The sequence below is a fragment of the Eleutherodactylus coqui genome, chromosome 3 (genome assembly GCF_035609145.1).
Source record: "Eleutherodactylus coqui strain aEleCoq1 chromosome 3, aEleCoq1.hap1, whole genome shotgun sequence".
Classification (NCBI taxonomy): Eukaryota; Metazoa; Chordata; class Amphibia; order Anura; family Eleutherodactylidae; genus Eleutherodactylus; species Eleutherodactylus coqui.
The window spans coordinates 253,616,930-253,637,213 of record NC_089839.1 but is presented as its reverse complement, the minus strand read 5'-3'; the positions used below and the strand labels follow the sequence as shown (position 1 = coordinate 253,637,213).

At 40.8% G+C, this 20,284-nt stretch overlaps 1 protein-coding gene across 1 annotated transcript in view; it reads right to left on the bottom strand.

Moving 5' to 3' along the window:
• Positions 1 to 13,200: 13,200 nt before the first annotated feature.
• Positions 13,201 to 20,284, bottom strand: part of LOC136621662 (calcium-activated chloride channel regulator 1-like) — a 32,692-nt gene continuing 25,608 nt past the window's right edge. The window contains exons 9-14 of the mRNA XM_066597312.1: positions 19,204 to 19,310; positions 18,893 to 19,117; positions 17,700 to 17,970; positions 16,145 to 16,309; positions 15,637 to 15,873; positions 13,201 to 14,399 (exon numbers count right to left, since the gene is read on the bottom strand). Coding sequence (XP_066453409.1) covers positions 13,849 to 14,399; positions 15,637 to 15,873; positions 16,145 to 16,309; positions 17,700 to 17,970; positions 18,893 to 19,117; positions 19,204 to 19,310 — 1,556 coding nt within the window. The 3' untranslated portion in view covers positions 13,201 to 13,848. The remainder of the gene's footprint in view (positions 14,400 to 15,636; positions 15,874 to 16,144; positions 16,310 to 17,699; positions 17,971 to 18,892; positions 19,118 to 19,203; positions 19,311 to 20,284) is intronic.

Below are 20,284 nucleotides of genomic sequence, written 5' to 3'. Positions count from 1 at the left end.
ATCTCTAGTGCTAATCTGAAAAAAAGTTTTGAACATTTCTCTGAAGTACATCTACAGCGCTATTCTTCGCCGCACTTGCATCATGCAGCCTGACAGCTCTCTCCCCTTTTGTGTATACATTAAAGGGGAGAGAGCTTTCAGGCTGCATGATGCAGGCTGGAAGAAGCTGATATGGGACTCCATGACTCAGAACTCAGCTTGCGTCAAATTTCATGAACCTGATGACAGAATCCCTTTAAGCCATAAATTATCCTTACCTTAAAATGAAGCTTCACCACATCCACCATAATCAAATGTAACCTCCTATTAAAACCTTAGCCATTGGTATCACTCCCATTAGAAATTGAGTGAACGAAACAACCCTTGCTTCGCCTCCATTAAAACCTTATCAGCCCTCCTGAGACCTGTCAACCTCGTCAACAAACAATACAATAATGTACTAAATAGCTCAAAGTAAGCAGATGATAATCTAATAGGTGCCTTTGCACAGGGCAATTAGCGCCTGAATTATCGCTGAAACAGCAAATTTGGGTGATAGTTGCCCAGTGTACATGAGGCCGCCCACAGGGCACTGAGCAACAAATTGCTCACTTTAGCAGAACTCAAAATCAATCAACTGTTGGGCCGTGTAAACAGGAGTTGCTTAGTCTTTGAGCGACTGCCTGTTTGCAGTGAATGGAAGTAGCTGAAATGATCTCCAGCCTGTTTTGCCTTCATTCACAGAACGACTATCTCTCCTGTGGAGCCAAGTTTTTGAAACAGCTGAAACCCATCACAAACAGCTATGGTCGGCATTTGCTCGATCATGGTTGATTGACAATTTATATGTACCAGGTGAAGAACTGGAGTGCCCAAGACTTTGCTAACCACAGTGTCCTGCGCAAAGTTCAACTGTGACAGCTGTCTTTGATAAGTAGGCAAATAAATCATAACAGATAAGGAGGGACAAGGGCTCAAATCAAAGGTAGAAAAGATAATAATAGCAGTCGATTAAGAATGATACTAGTAAACTATACCAGCAGTAGCTTGCACTCTTATTGGCACTGACATATCATCACTCCTGGATGTAAAGACCTTTGAACAGAGTATTGCAAAACTAAAGTGGCTGGCAGTACTCACAGACTGCCTTGTCGTTAACTGCTGGAGTGTGAAGACTATATGGCAAAATATAGACCAGAGGAAATGTTTTAGGTGAAGGTATTGTGATGTAGGATTCAGGATATGATGCAGCAGATGGAGTAACCAAAATGTACAATGTTTATTTAAGAACACAGATAAAAAATAAATGTAAAGAATGGAATAATGAGGGTTAAATAATTGAACTAGTACCTTCGATTCACAATGTGCTATACAAATATGTATCTATACCTTCTGTGCAACACCATCATCATTCCATTACTAGCAACACAGTCTCTTAGAAATACAACATACGAAACCCCCTTGCAATGTCTCTATTATCTCAGGCTCACGCACTTCCATCTGCAATAATAATGGAGGCTTGAGAAACAGTGATTTGTTAAAACAAACCATTTTACCCAGTGTAGTGAAGGATTTCCCTCAGCCGTAGTTGAAGGGATTTCTCCAGCTGCTGCTGAAGAGATTTCTCCAGCCGCTGCTAAAGGGGTTTCCCCATCGCTATTGAAGGGATTTACCCAGCTGCCGCTAAAGGGATTTACCCAGCCGCCGCTGAAGGGATTTCCCTGCCTCAGCTGTCACAGCCATTGCAGAGGATCGAGGAGTTCTCCCATTGCTTTCAATGGGGCCGGTGCTGCTGCTGCCAGCCCCATTGAAAGCAATGGGCGATATCGCAAAAAGATGGAACATGCCTCAATTTTTTTCTCGCTATATCGCATGAGTGAAAACATCGCAAGTGTCAAGGAAGCCATTAAAAATCATTGGTTTCATAATTCTGCGTTTTCAGTCACTCTCGCATCGTGCGAAAATCGCAAAATTTTCTCGCCCGTGTGAAGCCAGCCTAAAGAGTCCATAACTGAAGTTCTTGTTTGGAGAGGATAAAAATCCAGATATTTTTGATTTATTAATGGTTGTAGAAAACACATCCACAGGGACAGTGGGCTTATTTTGTAAATTGATGAGAGCTAGAGTAGTTAGTGTTTTTTCAAAGGAATAGCTTGTTGTCCAGTACTATCCCAAGAATTAACTTGATCCAAAGTAATAGGAATAACTGAAGTAGTATTTTCTATAGTAGGAATATTAGAAAAATGTTTAATAGTCGTACAAATTTATTGACATCTTTGATCGGATGATACAGGTTCGTATTACAGGTGGAGGCAAACTTGAGACTCTTTGAGAGAATAGATAGCTATTAGAGATGAGCGAACGTACTCGGTAAGGGCGATTTCGCAATCGAGCACAGCGATTTTCGAGTACTTCACTACTCGGGTGAAAAGTAGGGGGGGAGGGCGCGGTGGAGCGGGGGGTAGCAGCGGGGAACAGGGGGGAGCCCTCTCCCCCCCACTCCCCTCTGCAACCCCCCGCTCACCCCCGGCGCACCCGAGTAGTGAAGTACTCGAAAATCGCAGTGCTCGATTGCGAAATCGCCCTTACCGAGTACGTTCGCTCATCTCTAATAGCTATACAGAATTCAAAATTGTTGCTAGTACATTGACCGCTGGTGAAACCTTGTTCACATGGGATGTTTGTGGTTGCATTTCTGCATGTAGTCGTTGTTTATTTCCAATGTTTTCTACCTGCTTCTTCTATCATAATTTTTTTATGGATTTTTAGCAGTACGCTCGGTGCTTGCAGAGGAAAAATGAGGAATCTGGTGAACTGTATAAGAGCTATTTCACACAAATGTATTTGCGCAGGTTAAAAAGTCGCACATAAATGCAACCAGGCAATACATTTGATTAGCTTCATTCAGGCGAACATTTTTTTTTCACGCAAAATATTTGTACGATAAAACATAGGACCATATTTTTTATACAGGGTCTGAAAAGATAGGTCTTGCCCAATCTTTCGCCATTTTATGCAGGAAGCTGCCATAGACTTCTATAGCAGCTCAAAAAAAGGGAGGGGGAAGAAGTTACCTTGCGTCCAATACTTGGAAAAGAAGACAACTCGCCCTAAGAGCTTATTCAGATGAGCGTATATGTATATAGGTTCGCCTGTATTAATACATTTTTAGCAAGCTTGAGTCCATTTTATTGCCATTCCGAGCATCTATTCTGAACATTCCTTGCCATTGTTTCAGGGTTTGAATGGCTTTAAAAAAAACGCCAATTACAATGGGGACTGGAGCTTGTTAAAAATTCATTCAAGCGAATATACGTTCCGTATAGATGAACATTTATATGCATACGTTCATCTGAATAAGCCCTAGAACGAGCTTTATGTTTATTTGAAGCCAAAAAAAAAATGAAAGAATCATCCGTATCTGAAAAATCAGATTGTACATCAGACAGAGCCGGATCTGAAGAAGGAAAACTCACATTTTGGTTGTGGGTATTAGACTTCTTTAAAATAGATTTTGGCATCCTGATAGGTGTTTTGCGCTGTAAGCACCAAGTATACATGGCTTTAGTCACACGTGTTGCTAGAAGTAATATCCTCTAGTTCAGAGAGGTTATCTTGTAAAGATTTGTGCAATGCCATATAACCTTTATGAGTTTGATATCATTGTAGTGAAAATTGGGTTTCCTGCATGAATAAATCAAGGTCTTTAAATACCTTGTGTTGAAACGAGATGATCAACTGCACCAAATCAAGTGAACATGTGAAAAGGATATCGTTCCACTCAACCAAAAAAGGTTCAGGATATTCAAATGTGGGAGTATTTTTGATTTTTAAAAAACAATACAAAAACATTAGTATATAAACATAAAATAAAATCTAAGGATAAAACCATATGAAATCAGTTTTTAACCATATAATGTAATAAGTCACTCTTGAAAGATGTTTTTTAAACCAATCTTCACCTCTTGCTGCACCCTTTCAATGCCAGTGGCTTTAAGGCCGGCTGCACATAGGCATATTTGCATTGCGGAATCTTTGAAAATTCCTGGAGAACAGGAGAAATCCCAGAAGATTGGAAAAGTGCAAATATTGTCCCTGTCTTCAAAAAAGGGAAGAAGGTGCATGCAGGAAACGACAAGCCTGTGAGCCTGACTTCTATTCTGGGAAAGATCTTTGAACAAATTATTAAACAGCATGTATGCAAGTACTTGGATAAAAATGGAGTAATTAACCAGAGCCAGCATGGGTTTATAACAAACAAGTCATGCCAGGCTAATCTAATTTCCTTCTATGACAGAATCACCGACTGGGTTGATCAGGGAAATGCGGTGGTAGAGTATATCTTGACTTTAGTAAAGCATTTGACAAAGAATCTCATACCATACTTATTGGAAAAATGACCAAAGATGGGATTGACAAGGCAACTGTTAGGTGGATTCACAACTGGCTGAGTGATTGTACTCAAAGAGCGGTCATATATAGCTGCACATCCAACTGGAAGAATATATCAAGTGGGGTACCACAAGGCTCTGTCCTAGGACCAGTGTTGTTCAACATTTTTATAAATGATCTGGAGGAGAGAATCGAGGGGAAACTGATCAAATTTGCAGACGACACAAAGCTAGGAGGGATAGCTAACACTAGGGAAAAGAGGGAGAGTATTCAAAAAGATCTAGGAAAAGCTTGAACACTGGGCGGTGACTAACAGAATGGTATTTAACAAGGAGAAATGCAAAGTCCTACATCTGGGCAAGAAAAATGAGGAAAGCACAGACAGAATGGGAGGAATTGGGCTAAGCAGCAGCACATGTGAAAAAGACTTGGGTATACTAATAGATCACAGAATAAACATGAGTTAACAATGTGATGCAGCAGCCAAAAAGGCAAACACAATTCTGGGATGTATTAAGAGAAGCATAGAGTCTAGCTCACGTAAGGTAATTATCCCCCTCTACTCTTCCTTAGTCAGACCTCATCTGGAATACTGTGTTCAGTTCTGGGCCCCCACTTTAAAAAAGACATAGACAGACTGGAGCAAGTTCAGAGAAGAGTTACCAAGATGGTAAGCGGTCTGCAAATCATGTCCTATGATGAACTGTTAAAGCATCTGGAAATGTTTAGCTTGCAAAAACGAAGGCAGAGGAGAGTTGATAGCTGCCTACAAATATCTGAAGGGCTGTCACAGTGCAGAGGGATCAGCCCTATTCTCATTTGCACAAGGAAAGACTAGAAGCAATGGGATGAAACTGAAAGGGAGGAGACAGATTAGACATTAGAAAAAACTTTCTGACAGTGAGGGTGATGAATGAGTGGAACAGGTTACCACGGGAGGTGGTGAGTTCTCCTTCAATGGAAGTGTTCAAACAAAGGCTGGACAAATATTTCTGTGGGATGATATAGTGAATCCTGCACTGAGCAGGAGGTTTGACCCTGGAGGTCCCTTCCAACTCTACCATTATATGAAATATAATTTCTATTAGTGAAGCATTTCTTATGATAAGCTGTCATCACATAATATCATTGTATTAGTAAAGAATAAGTCCTTGTATTTTATATCAGTAATCCTTATATTGATAAATCCTTTGTCCTTGTATTATCCCAGATGCAGAGGCATTATTCCCAGATTACAAATGTATCTTTCCAAGGTTCAAGTTTTACTATATAAGATGTATTCAATAAATATTATCAGAAGAGAGGCCTGAGACACCAAACCATTTCACGTGTTTCCTTCTCCGATGTTTCGTAATAGTAATTAGGCATACCTGACTGATAAGGCTACGATAACCGTAAAGTATTACCTAAATTAATTGATTACTTTAACAACACATCAGTATTTGTCATCAGTATTTTGTAAGCTAATATCAGGAGTGGAAGGTACAGGGATAAAGTACAATGGAGAGATTTGCATTTCTTCTGTATTTTGGACCTGCTGCTGGTTTTGACTTACTGATGTGTGTATAAGCCCTCACTCCGGATTGTAGCAATATACCTGACGTTGGTCCAATGGTTTTAAAGTCAGTGGTACTTTCCATAATTTCCCAAGTGCTACAAAATTCCACAATCTACAAAAAATTTAATACTGAGATTTTTAAACAAAAAGTATAAATACATATTATTAGAAGAAATCTGTCCGAGAGCAGCTTATAGTAGTGACAGGCACCCTGATTTTTGTAGTGGTATCGTTTTCATAAAGTCACAGTTTATAAGGTGCAGTACAAGCTGAGCACCATGTGAGGCCAGGAGTTCTCATATTCATGAGTGGTGGACACCTCCTACAACTGCTAGACAGCTTTCTTTCTAATTCTGTGCATTGGAAGAAAGCTGTCCATCAGCTATGGGTACGGGTGAGGGCCACATCAGCCTTATGGGTGCCTTCAAAGGGCCGATTGTAATTGTAAGACACTATAGTAATAGTGACCCCCATAGTGGCCACAGTAGTAATAGTGACCACAGTAATAATACGGTCCCCATAGTGGCCCCAGTAGAAAGTGACCCCAGTAATGATAGGGACCTCAATAGTGGCCCCAGTAGTGATAGGGACCTCCATAGTGGCCCCAGCAGTGATAGGGACCTCCATAGTGGCCCCAGCAGTGATAGTAACCCCATAGCAGTTACAGTAGTAACAGTGATCCCTAGAGTGACCCCAGTCATAATAGTGGCCCTAGTAGTAAGTGACTCCAGTAATAAGAGTGACCCCCATAGTGGGCCAAGTAATAACAATGACCCCCATAGTGGCGCTAGTAATAACAATGACCCCCATAGTGGCCCCAGTAGTGATAGTGAACCCCATAGTGAGTTACCCAGTAGTAAGTTACCCCAATAATGATAGTGACTCCAATAATAAGAGTGGCCCCCATAGTAGCTCCAGTAGTAAGGGACCCTCATAGTGACCCCAGTAATAATAGTGACCCCCATAGTGGCCTAAGTAATTACAATGACCCCCCTTAGTGGACTCAGTAGGGATAGTGACCCCCATAGTGGCCTTAGTGGTAACAGTGACCCCCATAGTGAGCCCAGTAATAATAGTGATCCCAGTAGTAAGCGACTCCAGTAACACTGGTCAACAAATTTTTACAAAAGTCATATTACTGAAATAAATGCAAAATTAGCTCTATTTTTATTTTTTTTAAATCTGCAATAATTGTTTACATCACGAAATGCATGCCAATAATAATAGGCTTACGGTTAATACCTGTAAAAACATCAAGTCATAGACTGCGTCTGGGATTTCTTTGCCTGTCTCTTGTACAGTTGTTCGGGAGCATCTCTGTGGAGTGTCCAGCAGTAGTCAGCCAGCATGGTAGTGGACCATTTTCCCTGGGATCTTTGTTCCATTGTTGCGATATATTGATGAGAATGTTCACCATGTTCATCACTAACCATACCACAGTTGTCTGGAAAGAAATCCAGATCAGAATGAAGGAAGTGGATCTTTAAAGACATATTGCAGCCAAGTTTCTGATACTACATCATCATGTCTTGTACTAGTTCCTTGTAGTTTTCTGCCCTAACATTCCCGAGAAAGTTTGTAGACACTAGGCGAAAAGCATTCCATGCTTGCGTCGCATCACCCTATATATGAAATATCTTTAAGTATTTGAAATATCTATATAAATATTGATATGAATATCTATATGAAATATCTTCAAAACGAGAAGGAAGAAAACATTTTCATGGTCATATTCATGTTCAGCACACCAAGATACTACAGATTAGGACCTTTTAAAGTAAGTAACAATTTCAGTGTTGACCAGTGTAATCAGAGTGGCTCCAATAATAAGAATCACTGCCATAGTGGCCCCAGTAGTGATGAGGTCCCCCATGGTGGTCTCAGTAGTGATAGTGACCCCCCCATAGTGGCCCCAGTAGTAACAGTTACTGCCACAGTAGTACCAGTAGTAATTGTGGCCCCAGTAGTAACAGTGACCGCCATAGTGACCCCAGTAGTAATAGTAACCCCCAAAACAGCCTCAGTAGTAATTGGCCCCTGGCCAGCCAGCATTTCTACAGGCATTCTGCTCACTTAGCTGTTGCTGAGCCTGTAACCGCTGGCTACTCCCCTGAGCATCCACGCGGCGTACTGGACGGCACACACAAACACAGCAGGGAAGAACTCAGCGGTCACAGACTCTTCATGTAGTACTTCATGGGCATGTATTTGGAGAACAGCGGGTGGTCTGTTCTCTAAATCCTTTGTTCTCCAGCAGGGCAGTGGCTGTTATCAGCTGTTATCAGCGCTGCCCATGGAGAACTCAGCATGCAGTCTGTCTTATCGTCCTGGGAGCAGGAAGAGTTCATGTGGACCTGAAGTCAGCGATGGATGAAAAGTGCACAGTAAGTGCCCGATGGGCACACATTTACACACAACGCTTATCGCTTAAAATATGGCTTTTGAGTGATAATCATTGTTTATAAAAGGGCCTTTAGGGCCCATTTCAAATCTGCATTAGGGCATATCTACTTCTCAGTTCTGTTTTTGGAACAGAGAAACTGAAGTAAAATAAACTGATCCATTTTTCCCCATGTTTCAAAAGCTTTAAAAAAAATAAATACGGAAGCAAATGGAAAGCTTTCAGTTTATTTCCATTCTGTTTGGTTTCTTGGTTTGGGATATTTTGGTCCTAAGGACGTGCATACTTTTTGTGGATTTTCATCTCCCCTTTTAAAAAGCCATACCTTTTTTATTTTTCAATCAACATGGCCATATTAAGGGCTCATGCCCACAGCTGTCGCGAAATTCCTATGTTAAATGATCACTTCCCGCAGCATAAATCCGCGGGGAAATAGAACATGCTGCGATTTGTTTCCCGCAGCAGAAATACATGGTAAAATTCTGCGTGTCGGCATTGGCAGGTTAGGTTCAATAGAACCTAATTGCTGCGGATTTACGCCACGGGAACCGCTGTAAAAATCCAGTCGTGGACATTAGCTCTAAGGGCGCCCACCCACTGGCGTTTTTTTTTCCCTGCGAAATTCGCAGCATTTTTTTTTCTGCAGGGGTCTATGGGACTTGTAATGTTAAAATCGCGATCGCGCAAAATCGCGATCGCGATTTTAACATTACAAGTCCCATAGACCCCAGGAGAAAAAAAATGCTGCGAATTTCGCAGGGGAAAAAAAACGCCAGTGGGTGGGCGCCCTAAGGCTTGTTTTTTGTGTGGTGAGCTGTAGTTTTTATCCTTTCCATTTTTTGAGTATTATATTTGCTTGGAGGGCAGGGAGAAAGAGCACCACGATTCTTTCATTGTCTTTTTTTACAGTGTTAATCATGAACCATACTGTATCTGACATGATAACTTTTTTCTGCAGGTACAATTCTTATTTTTTTAGAAATTTTTCTTTCTTTATCTCTGCATTCAAAGTCCCAAAACGTTTTTATTTTTCCATGGAGTTCTGTGGGGTCTTGCTTTTTGCATGATAAGGGCGAGCACCCACTGGCGTTTTTTTACCTGCGTTTTGCGTTTTGCGTTTTTCCTGCACAGCCATAGAGATAACATGTGTTCCTGTCCACTGGCGTTTTTTTTGCGTTGCGTTTGCGTTTTTAACATAGGAACTGTCAGTTGCATATGTGTCCTTATTTTTCTCCTAATGCACCCATGAAAGTCAATGGAAATTAATGGAAAAGCCGCGAAAACGCCGCGAAAACGCCGCGAAAAACGCGCGGAAAAATCGCGGGAAACGCAAACGCCAGTGGGTGGGCGCCCTAAGATGTAGTTTTTATTGATACCATTTTGGTGTGCATACTATTTATTTTGATCAATGTTATTGCATTGTTTTGGGAGGCAAAATTAATGAAAAAAGCATTTTGTTTTTTTTTCTTTTTAAACAGCAGGATAAAAAGTGCGTTCAATTTATTGTATGGGTCATTACGGATACTACGATGCCAAAAATGGGTTTTTAAATTTTCTTTTAATCAAAAAGGGGCAAAGTGCGCAAAAAAGGTTTTCTTTTACTCTTTTCTACATGGTTTCTTTTTTACCATTTTTATATTATATATTTTTATAACATTTTTTATGTCCCTGTATCTGACTTGAACATCTGGAGCTATGATAATACATTGCAGTACAGAAGTACTGCAATGCATTAACGCTATTCATAGCAATCAAAGGCCATGGCAGACCTGGTTGCCATTGTCTGGCATCTGGTTGCCATGGCAACTCATCGTCTCTCCGCGATTACATGGTGGAGGGCCAATGATGTCACAAAGAGAGTGCCCTCCCTCTGTGAGCCCTTTTCATGCCGCGATCAACATTCAGCCACAGCCAACCAAAACATCTGACCTCGGTGAGTTCCATCAGTTTCTAAACTCTGTTTATCCGGAACTTCAGTTTACACTAACACATTCAGTTACTGATATGCAGTTCTTGGATGTACTTGTGGTGAAAAAAGGAACAACATTGCAAACAGATTTATACGTTAAGATCACAGATTGCAACAGTCTTTTGCTATACAACAGCAACCACCCGATACCAATGAAAAATTCCTTACCATGGAGCCAAATATTACGGGTGAGACGTTTCTTAGGAGGGAGTATCCAAAACAACTGGTGAGGGATGCTGCGACTAACATCAAATCCCTTACTCAGAATGAACTCTTGACCCCAAAGACAAAACAAAGGAATGCAGAAAGAATACCATTTCTGTCCACATACAGTGCTGTCAGCCGAAAGTTAGCTGATATGATTAGAAAGCATTGGCCATTGTTGAGTACAGGTTGTCCAAGGGTTCCTGAATTTGTCAATGCCCCCTTGATGGCATATAGGAGGGGTGACAGTATTGGGGATAGAATAATACACTCGTTCTACACCAACGATGGGGTTCAGATCTAGTCAACTTTGGCACCTGTCAAGAGAGGCAACTTCCCATGTTTAGGGTGAGACCACTTTTCTCACCCATTTTGAGGCAACAAATACTTCAATAAGGTCAGATATACTTGTGCTTCATCATTCATGATCTACCTTATCACATGTCCGTGTGGTTTAGGATATGCCGGAGAAACCACCATGGAGGTCCAGTCATGAATGGTGAAGCACAAGAGTACAATCAGGACCAAAAAGACGGAGTTGCCAGTCTCCAGACACTGTGTGGAATGCAAACATGCGATCAGTCAGTTCAAGTACAGCGTGATTGACGATGTTCCAATCTTGCCTAGGGCAGGCGATTGGTGCTTGAGAGTTGAAGTGGATCTATGAATTGGACACTATGTCCCCCAAAGGTTTAAACCTGGAATATGCTTATATGCCACATATTTGAGGATTGTTTTGGCATCTCTGTTGGATTAGGATATATGGTCATGTATATAAAAAAATTCTATGTATTTGTGATTTTATATTGATTTGTGATTATTTGTCATTTTAGGTATATATGTATACACCCATATAGGGCGTATATATATATATATATATATATATATATATGTATATGTATACACTCATCTCTCCTTCTCTCTCCAAACTATATAAGGAGAATATCATTATCAATTTCTTCTGTGCATTAAAGTGTTTGTCATAATGCAGAGCATTAAATATATTTGAGTTTTTCTGTGTGTATACATCCCTTTATGTGCTATATATTGCGATAAAAAACATATAATTGTGGGTAGTGGCCCCAAGGCATGCAATTGTTTATGCATGCGTTGTGGTGAAGCTAATGTCTTGATAGGCTACAAAAAAGATTGTTAGGCGACACGCTTCAATAATTAATTTCCTTTAGGTCACGGATCTTGGTCTGCTGGTAAATATATTATCTATGTACTGGTACAGGGATGAATTCTGCACTGATGAGAGGAAATTAATTAGAATACTCATTATATGGGTTGGATATATATGTCCTCTGTGATATAATGAGGGATGACTACACACTTCAGTGTATGATTGTAAATCTTTAGAGGCACGAAAGGTCGTATGGATTTGGCGCATGCGCAGTGGACTGATGCGGTCTGCCTTGAGACTTGGTGGGTGTTGACGCATGCGTAGATCCCTGGTGGGATGCTGGGAATCCGGATGACTGTTGATATCGCAGGATCTCCCTTCGGACCTCGCGCATGCACGATGTGTCCATGTTGACACATGCGCAGAATATCTGTGAGACACCGACGCAATGTAGAAGTAAAGGAGTAGATACGGATGATGGTGGAGCTCTGGTGGATGTAATTATGTCTATGTGTATGACTCTTTGATGCACTTTATTTGTTACACCTGCAATGGGGGTGGGCACTGTGTTTATTGGCTGCTATTGATCACTTGCTCTAATGTTTTATTATATAATAGTGTATGGCTGCAATATGTCTTGAGCTTGAAAAAGGCCTTGTGGTCGAAACGTCGCTACATTTTATTGTGATGATGTAATAAATTCCTTTTATATTTTGCACCTTGATATACTGCCAAAGCCTCTGCTTTGTTACCTGGACTTTCTGAGGGGAACAAAGGTTTGGATTCTCCTCCGTTTGGCAGCTGCATCTTATAGCCCGACCCAGAGTGGGTTCTCTACTGCTGCTGCTGGCACAACTTTCTTCTTCTGTCTACACATACACATACAGCACACACATAACACATACACACTCACAGACACACATATATGGTACTGGTACATTATGTCCCAACTGCAAGTAAGGGTGGAGACATGGGTTGGCGGGGTTGAGCTAGAGGGGACAGCCACAGATGCAGATTGACTGATGCAGACACACATGTACTGACCATCCCTACTGACAGCTCACACATCTCCCTGGCCTCCCCCTGCCATCTTGGTTCTTGGCCACACTGTCACTCTCCCTGCTGGCCTCCCATCTTCCCTGCCAGCTCCACTGTCACTCTTCCCGCCGGCCAACCATCTCTGTTTTTGGACCAGCTGTCATTCTCTTCGCCGGCCTCCCATCTCTGCTCCCGTCCTCTGACACCGCTGAAGCCGGCCCTGCTCTGACATGGATGGATGGAGGCACCACCGCTGAAGCCAACCCCACTGTCAGCTCACCTCTGCTCCCATGGTCTGCCACATGGATGGGTGGATGCACTCTGCTCAGCTCCGCTCCTGTCCCCCGCTGGGTGTCGCTCGCTGTTTTCAGCCACCGCCAAGGTAGCCAATCGCCACAATACATAAACACATATACATACACACGCACACAAATATACACTATGTGAGCAAGTGGGGTTCACTTGCCTGCAGATCCTCCACCTCTCATACCAGAATGGCCACCACACATAGATAAACCACTCAGGAGACTTGCTGTTCTTTAAACCTGGTGCCTGCCAGCATTTATTTCAGCATCACATCAACTCAAATGTATACAGCAAAACATAAAGTCCATTTCATTTGCACCCTACCTGGGTGTGAGTTTAGGGTTGTCCTTCCCTATCAAACTCAAGGCCTTACAATGTCCATAAGCACCCCACCTGGGTGTGAGAATCAAGGGTTGTTGTCCCTGTCTGACTCAAGGCCTTTGCCAGCCCACACTGGACCTCAGCCTGCAGCCCTTTCAGCACTGCTAAGCTGTCACTTCCTCCTGATTCTGGCAGGAACTGGCTGTTATAAATCCCATTTCCTGCCCCACTCAGGTACTAACCCTCTCTATTCCCTTTGCAGGTATCAGAATGCCTGTTTAGCACCCTCTGTAGGCCATTCTGATACTGCACTACAACAACACACACATACATATACATACACACATAATTTTAGTGCAATCCTTCTGAAAAAACACTTGGAGTGGAACGATACAGGACTGAGCTCTGGACATGCACAATGACGTACTTATTTGGGTGTTTCTAAGCTGATCATGGCAATAATAAATACATAGATAAATGTTTCTTATAACTCAATTAATATAGTATAGAACACCTTAGTCACGCATATCATAAAGCTTTATTTCAATATCTGTTTATCCCTCTAGAATAATTATGGTTTCTTCTAAAATATCATCCTGGGATATCTTGTGCAAAAGCAATTCTTCATCTTGACACTCAGAAGTAGATTGTGTTTCTTGTATTGTTTTATCTATTTCCTGCAACTCAATATTGTTTGTAAGGCTCAGTAATTTATACGAGTCGTGTTTCCTCCAAAAGTACAGGCCAGCACCTAATACAAGACATAGAGAAAGTACACAAGCACTAATGGCAATGACAGTTGTTGTATTAAACTTGGCAATAGCTGAAGAATAAGCAAAGTTTATATCTTTTTCTTGGAGCGCATGTCTGGTCACGTGAACCAGATTTGATATTTCTGATTGTTGTGACACTTGATCAGTTGAGCGGATTGCAATGTAAGTGATGACGCCCTTGTCACCAGTCATGTTGTTGAGTTTGAATGAGAAGGTTTCTCTGCTACCAGCAGTCTTTGGTTGTAGAGATGAAGCATTGATGAACACAGCTCCGGAAAATTGCTGTCGTAAATCTAATGGATTGCTGCTCATTCGGATCTCATAACTGGATGCTGAAAGGGAAGATAAACTTGGTAATATTATATAATATTGATGGCTTTATTGCATTTTTTTCACCTAATAAGTTAATTTAATGTAGAACTCCACCCTCAAAAATCACTTAAAAGTGTTAGCAGAATATTGAACATTTCAGGCCCTTATACTTTAACTTGCCTTTGATCTGTCATGGCAGAGATTGGGGTATTTGGTGGCGTCTTGGGTTTTAGCTCTCCATATACTGCCCATCAAAAATGTCACCATCCTCTATAGCCCAAGTAAGGTAAAGTCTTTGAAATCACTAGTTAGGTATTTTGCAGGACCTACACATTGATGGGTTACCCTTATGATAAGGCTATCAATGGGGATCTGACCTCCTGCACCACCACCAGTCCACATAGTGAAAGGGCTACGGCACTCATGTGAACAGTGCATCCCATTCATTGCTTGCACATATGCAGCAGCTCATCTGTAAATGTGGCTGTTCCTGATATGGCAGCTCATTTTGATCAAGTGAATGGGACGAGCTGCAGTACAAGGCAGTGCAGTCTAAACAAATGAGCAACTATGTTTATGGATAGGCCATCAATGTTTAAACCAATGTTCAAACCAACAATGGACATTTGTCACTAATTCACAAGAGAAGTGATAAATGTCTGTTGACTGGAGGCTCAAATGCCAGAATCCAAGCACCCCATTCCTCCTCACTGCACATCCACAGTGAGGAGGAGTTTCAATGGAGTGATGATACGTACGATCGCCGCTCCATTCAAACCGCTCACTGCTTTGATAAAGAACAGGAGGTTTGGGACTCTTACTCTAATGATCATTTGAGGTCTCAGAAATCAGACATTTATCTATTCTGTAGATCGGTGATAAATATACTTTGAGACAAGCCAATTAAGTGCCAAAAAAACCTGAACTCATCCCAAAGTTTAAATAGCTTGAAGTACTATCTGATGATGTTTCATTTGACCTCACCATCTATTATGAGATATAAGTGAAATAAAAAGTTGAAGAATTTTGGAAATACTCTGCTTCCCTCTCTTGAGCTTGTTCTTTTCCTTTATGTTTACATTTATGAAGGCTGTGCAACGACATTATCTCAGTTTTCTACTGCTAATTCACTAAAATTCTTGGCGGTGTAGCCTGCTTTCTCATTCTCAGATCATTTCTAAATCTTCAAAAATGTAAATAAATTAATGTTTATATATAAAATTTGAAAGCAAGATTGACATTTTAAGGAAAACCTACCAGATCCTTGGTCATAGTCGTCTCCTGGTGCTGTCCAGGATAACACTGCATGGTCATTTTCCAGTCTTGCTTCTAGGTCAACTATTTTACATGGAGGGAAAACATCCTTAATCACTGTGTTCTCCGAGACATTAGTGACTTTAAAACTCCCAAGAAAATGGATTCGGCTGAATGATTCATTGGAACTTAATACCCCACTACTGATTAGTGGTTTAGGAGGATTCATATTGATGGTACCTGCAATAGACAAAAATAATCAAATACAACCCATATGCGGAAAGGGTTACAAAACTGGTGCAAGGGAAAAGGGGAGTAACAGTGAGGAACAACCAACCACATTCAATTTTTCATTTTTTAGAGAACCTTTGGAAAATGAAACCAGGAGCCTAATTTGTTTTCATAGGGAACTGATCCTTTTTTGCGCCATCTTGGATTAATCTCCCCCATAGTTTTCTCTGTAACAGACAGAAAGATAGACAAAACAAGTCCTATAGTATTCTGCCCTTACCATTTTCTATGTAGCCAGGAACATACATAGCTCGGTTGTTCAATGCAGGCACTGATAAGGAAGCATTTGTCCATGTGGCAAGAATTTTTAGTGCATATCTGCCATTTGTAGGGAACCAAAACACATATTTGGAATATATGCCATCATTCTTGACAGTGTCAGCACCTAGATTGCATAAAAGTATAAAAGGTCTATATGAACAGAGCAATATTCTCTTCTATTCAGTTACACATTAAAGGAAGCCAGTCAGCACATTCTAAGCTCATAAGCCAATCACATTAGATAGCATGATGACAAATGTTCAAGTACCTCTTTTCTCTTGACCATCACAGAGATATCACCTTCTATGCGCAAAAGAATTAGCGTCCAAATTTTACGTGCGGAATGTAATTTCTTCACTTTCCGGTGTCATAGAAACGGGAAATTTGGCACGAACATTGATTATGTCATAAATAGGAAAAGCTAATGGGTCCCAACTCCATTATTCAATTCTATGCGCAAAAGAATTAGCGTCCAAATTTTACGTGCGGAATGTAATTTTCTCACTTTCCGGTGTCATAGAAATGGGAAATTTGGCACGAGCATTGATTATGTCATAAATAGGAAAAGCTAATGGGTCCCAACTCCATTATTCAATTCTATGCGCAAAAGAATTAGCGTCCAAATTTTACGTACATAATCTAAATCTCTCACTTCCCAATGTCATAGAAACATGAAATTTGGCACAAGCATTGATTGTGTCATAAATATGAAAAGTTAATGGGTCCCAACTCGATTATTCAATTCTAGGCGCAAAATAATTAGTGTCCAAATTTTATGTATGTAATCTAATTCTCTCACTTCCTGATGTCATTTTATATAAAGGAAGCGTCGCATGGTTACCTCCACGTGGTGTTTTCTGGGTAACGCAGAGAACTATGCCAAATGGTGAACATATCTTTTCCCTCAGTATCTCTAAATTAACCACGACTTCATAAGATTTTCCATGTGAACACCAGATAAACACCAGTACCAAATTAACTCGGGCGAAGCCGGGTATATCAGCTAGTATAATATAATTATGACATTTTAATTCAGATATTAAATGTTCATAGTACTCCTGTAACTACGTGTTTTTGCTTTTACAGCTCATTAGTGTTACATAATGGTGAATGGATGGCAGGTAGTGGAGGGGCAAGAAATGTCACTGTGCCTACTACATTGAGTTATATTAATTCGGAGACATAGCTTTGAGCTGCCAAGCCCTAGAGCAAATTCAATACCAGCCAACCCAACCCTCAAACCAACACTTGTAAGGCGTAATGCTATCGCTCTATGCAGCATATGTACACATCATTTATTTAGATTATAAGAGCTATCTAATTGCACTAGATGAACTTTCTATCTGAAGTTATTACATTGCTGTGATTTTATGACACATGATCACACTACTATCCACTTTTATAATATAAATATTCCATATTGTGACCTCCTGAGGTCTAAGTGAATTTCATATCTGCTATATATTGCTTCAGATACTTTAGAGGTTAAAACAGCAGTAAATATGAGGTTTTACCTGCACCACTATCATTTAGTGTTACAATGATAGGCTCTCCTGATTCTGGTTCAATGACCGCCGTCACTGTAGCTCCCAGTACTGCTCTATGACCTTGCTTAAGTTCTGCATAGACAGTCACCGGCTGTGGAGAAGTGATTCCTTCATCAATCCATTCCCCAGTGATGGTCACAGGATGTGTGGTATGTGAAGATGGTCTTGAGATCACTAAAATGCCAAGAACTTGGCTGTTGTTTAACGAATTTGTTATGGTATATGTCCAAAAGCCAACCTGAATAACCAAAAAAATAAGTGCATTGAAAAAGGCCATTATCAAAATTGTAGAGGAGTGACGAAAAAAAAAGACAGATGTAGCAATAGTTAACATGAGTGCCACATTGGCATAACCCGATTTATAGCATTATAGTACATTTCAAAAAAGGTTATCATAATGAATTAAAGGGAACCTGTTAGCAGTCTTTCACCTCTTAAATCCCCAACACCATTTAAACAATGATGTAATTGTGTATTTTCAAAGTTACTTTGTTGGACATCCTGTTAAGTATAGCTTTTTACGTTTCCAACACCGCATTTAAATTGCTGGCAGTCAGTCCCATGAGCAGGCCAGACCGTCTGTGGTGGGCCATATGGACTGTTTCTGGTAGGCTGCGTATCTCCCGAAACATTTCCCAATATAGTGCCAGTGACATTAGACATTCTTCATGTCATCATTGCCATTGTCAAAATCTTACACACCTGAGCTCTGGGACTGGCACTGGCACTTTGTACAGTTCTTCTGTCCCAGTTGTAACCAGATTCATTAAATCCAACTGCACATGTGTCGGGCCTGGAGCCCACGCGAGAGATTTGGACCGCGGCAGTGATGACATCCAGGATGTCTCACATTACTAGAACTGAGACTAGAGGAGGTATGCAGCCCACCATGGACAGTCCAGCCTGCCCACCGGATCAATCGGCGGTAATTTGTATGTGATGTTAAACTTAAAAGCCTTCATTTAGCAGCTATGCTTTATACAGGATATCCAACAAGGTATCTTTGAAAATACCCAGTACATCATTGTTTAAACAGTCTAAGGGTTTAAGAGGTGAAAAACTGGTGACAGGTGCCCTTTAAATGTCAAATAATTTTTTTTCTACACCTTTAGTTGAATTCTTAGAACCTGTTTTTTTCACTTTCTCTTACATGATTTTACCTGCGAAGTTCCAGGAACTTTTAGATAAGATACTTGAGATATTATATCATGGTCAAAGTTTTCATTGGTATAACTGTATCCTAATGGGTCTTGAATAGTAACATTAGGAGGATCATCCGCCTGCCAGGTAATAATGAACACTGTATCATTCCCCACAGTCTTGTCCATAATGACAGAACCAGACAACCGACCGTCTACCTGAATCCGTGTCTGGACACTTGTTATCTACAACCAGAGAAACACAATTATTAATAGAGTTTAAAAAACAAAACACATAATAGAGCAGGTATGATACTTCTGTGGAATCTCACCTTTATGAATGTATCCGTCGTGTCACTGCTTATGGGAAATATTTCTGTAAAAGCTCCAATCAAATTGTCGGAATCATTGTTGGTTGAGGTGAAGAACATTTTTCCTCCTACCATTTAACAAATAGAGAAATTAGTGTTAGAATCCATTCTTCAGGTACATATTACACTTTAAGCCATTGTCCCCTCCCATCCTGTGTGCACTCCCTTTGCTAATAAAAACAGTGATCATGTCAACGGGTTCGGCTGCATAGATTTGCAGCCATAACCCTGATGACACCAAAATGTCTCTCTTTTCCGTCTACTTCCTCCAGTTCTCCCTTAAAAGTTCTTCTTAGGTCCTGTTCATATCAGTGTTGGAGGTTCTGTTTGGAATCTCTGTTGCTGAATTCTTTAAAATACAGGATAAACTAACTCTGCATCTAACACTGTTTCATCCAGTGAAATTCAGTAAAATGCCGGCCAGCCGGCTAGTGACTAAATAAACCATGGGGTCAATAGGGTCTATGCAGTTCCGCCATATGATGAACCCATTCAGCCAGTGAGCTCTGTCATCCTGCAAGAAAACAGGACCCTTTATTGCTGATGTGAACAAGACCTTACTTTCAGTTCCCAGAGCTGTTAATGTGTCAGGTGGGCCATCCCCAGTATTGACAGTCAATCAAGTCTGACATCATTGGTGTGAACCGCCCACCTGGCATGTTAACATTGAAACTAAGAAGAGACCATAAGGGGGAATAGGAGGGAGTAGATGGAAAAGAGAGGCATTGTTAGAGCTAGCGAAGTCTCAACTACAAAGCTATGCAGCCAGCCCCATGACATGAAGACCTTACAGGTCCTTTCTAAGCATTATCCTTTAATTGCTACAAAAACAATTAAAAATCGGTATAAAAAATGAAATACATAAAAGATCAATGGGTTGTGCCAGCTGCTCAACTCCTTCCCTTATTAAAGTATATGGACATAATAGATAGGACCCTCTCTACTAACTAGAATGACGCCTTGCAGCAAAGAGCAGCTTTTCCTCTGAAGGACAGAAGGGTATCAGATATTACATGCTATTTAATACTATTTAAACGGTGTA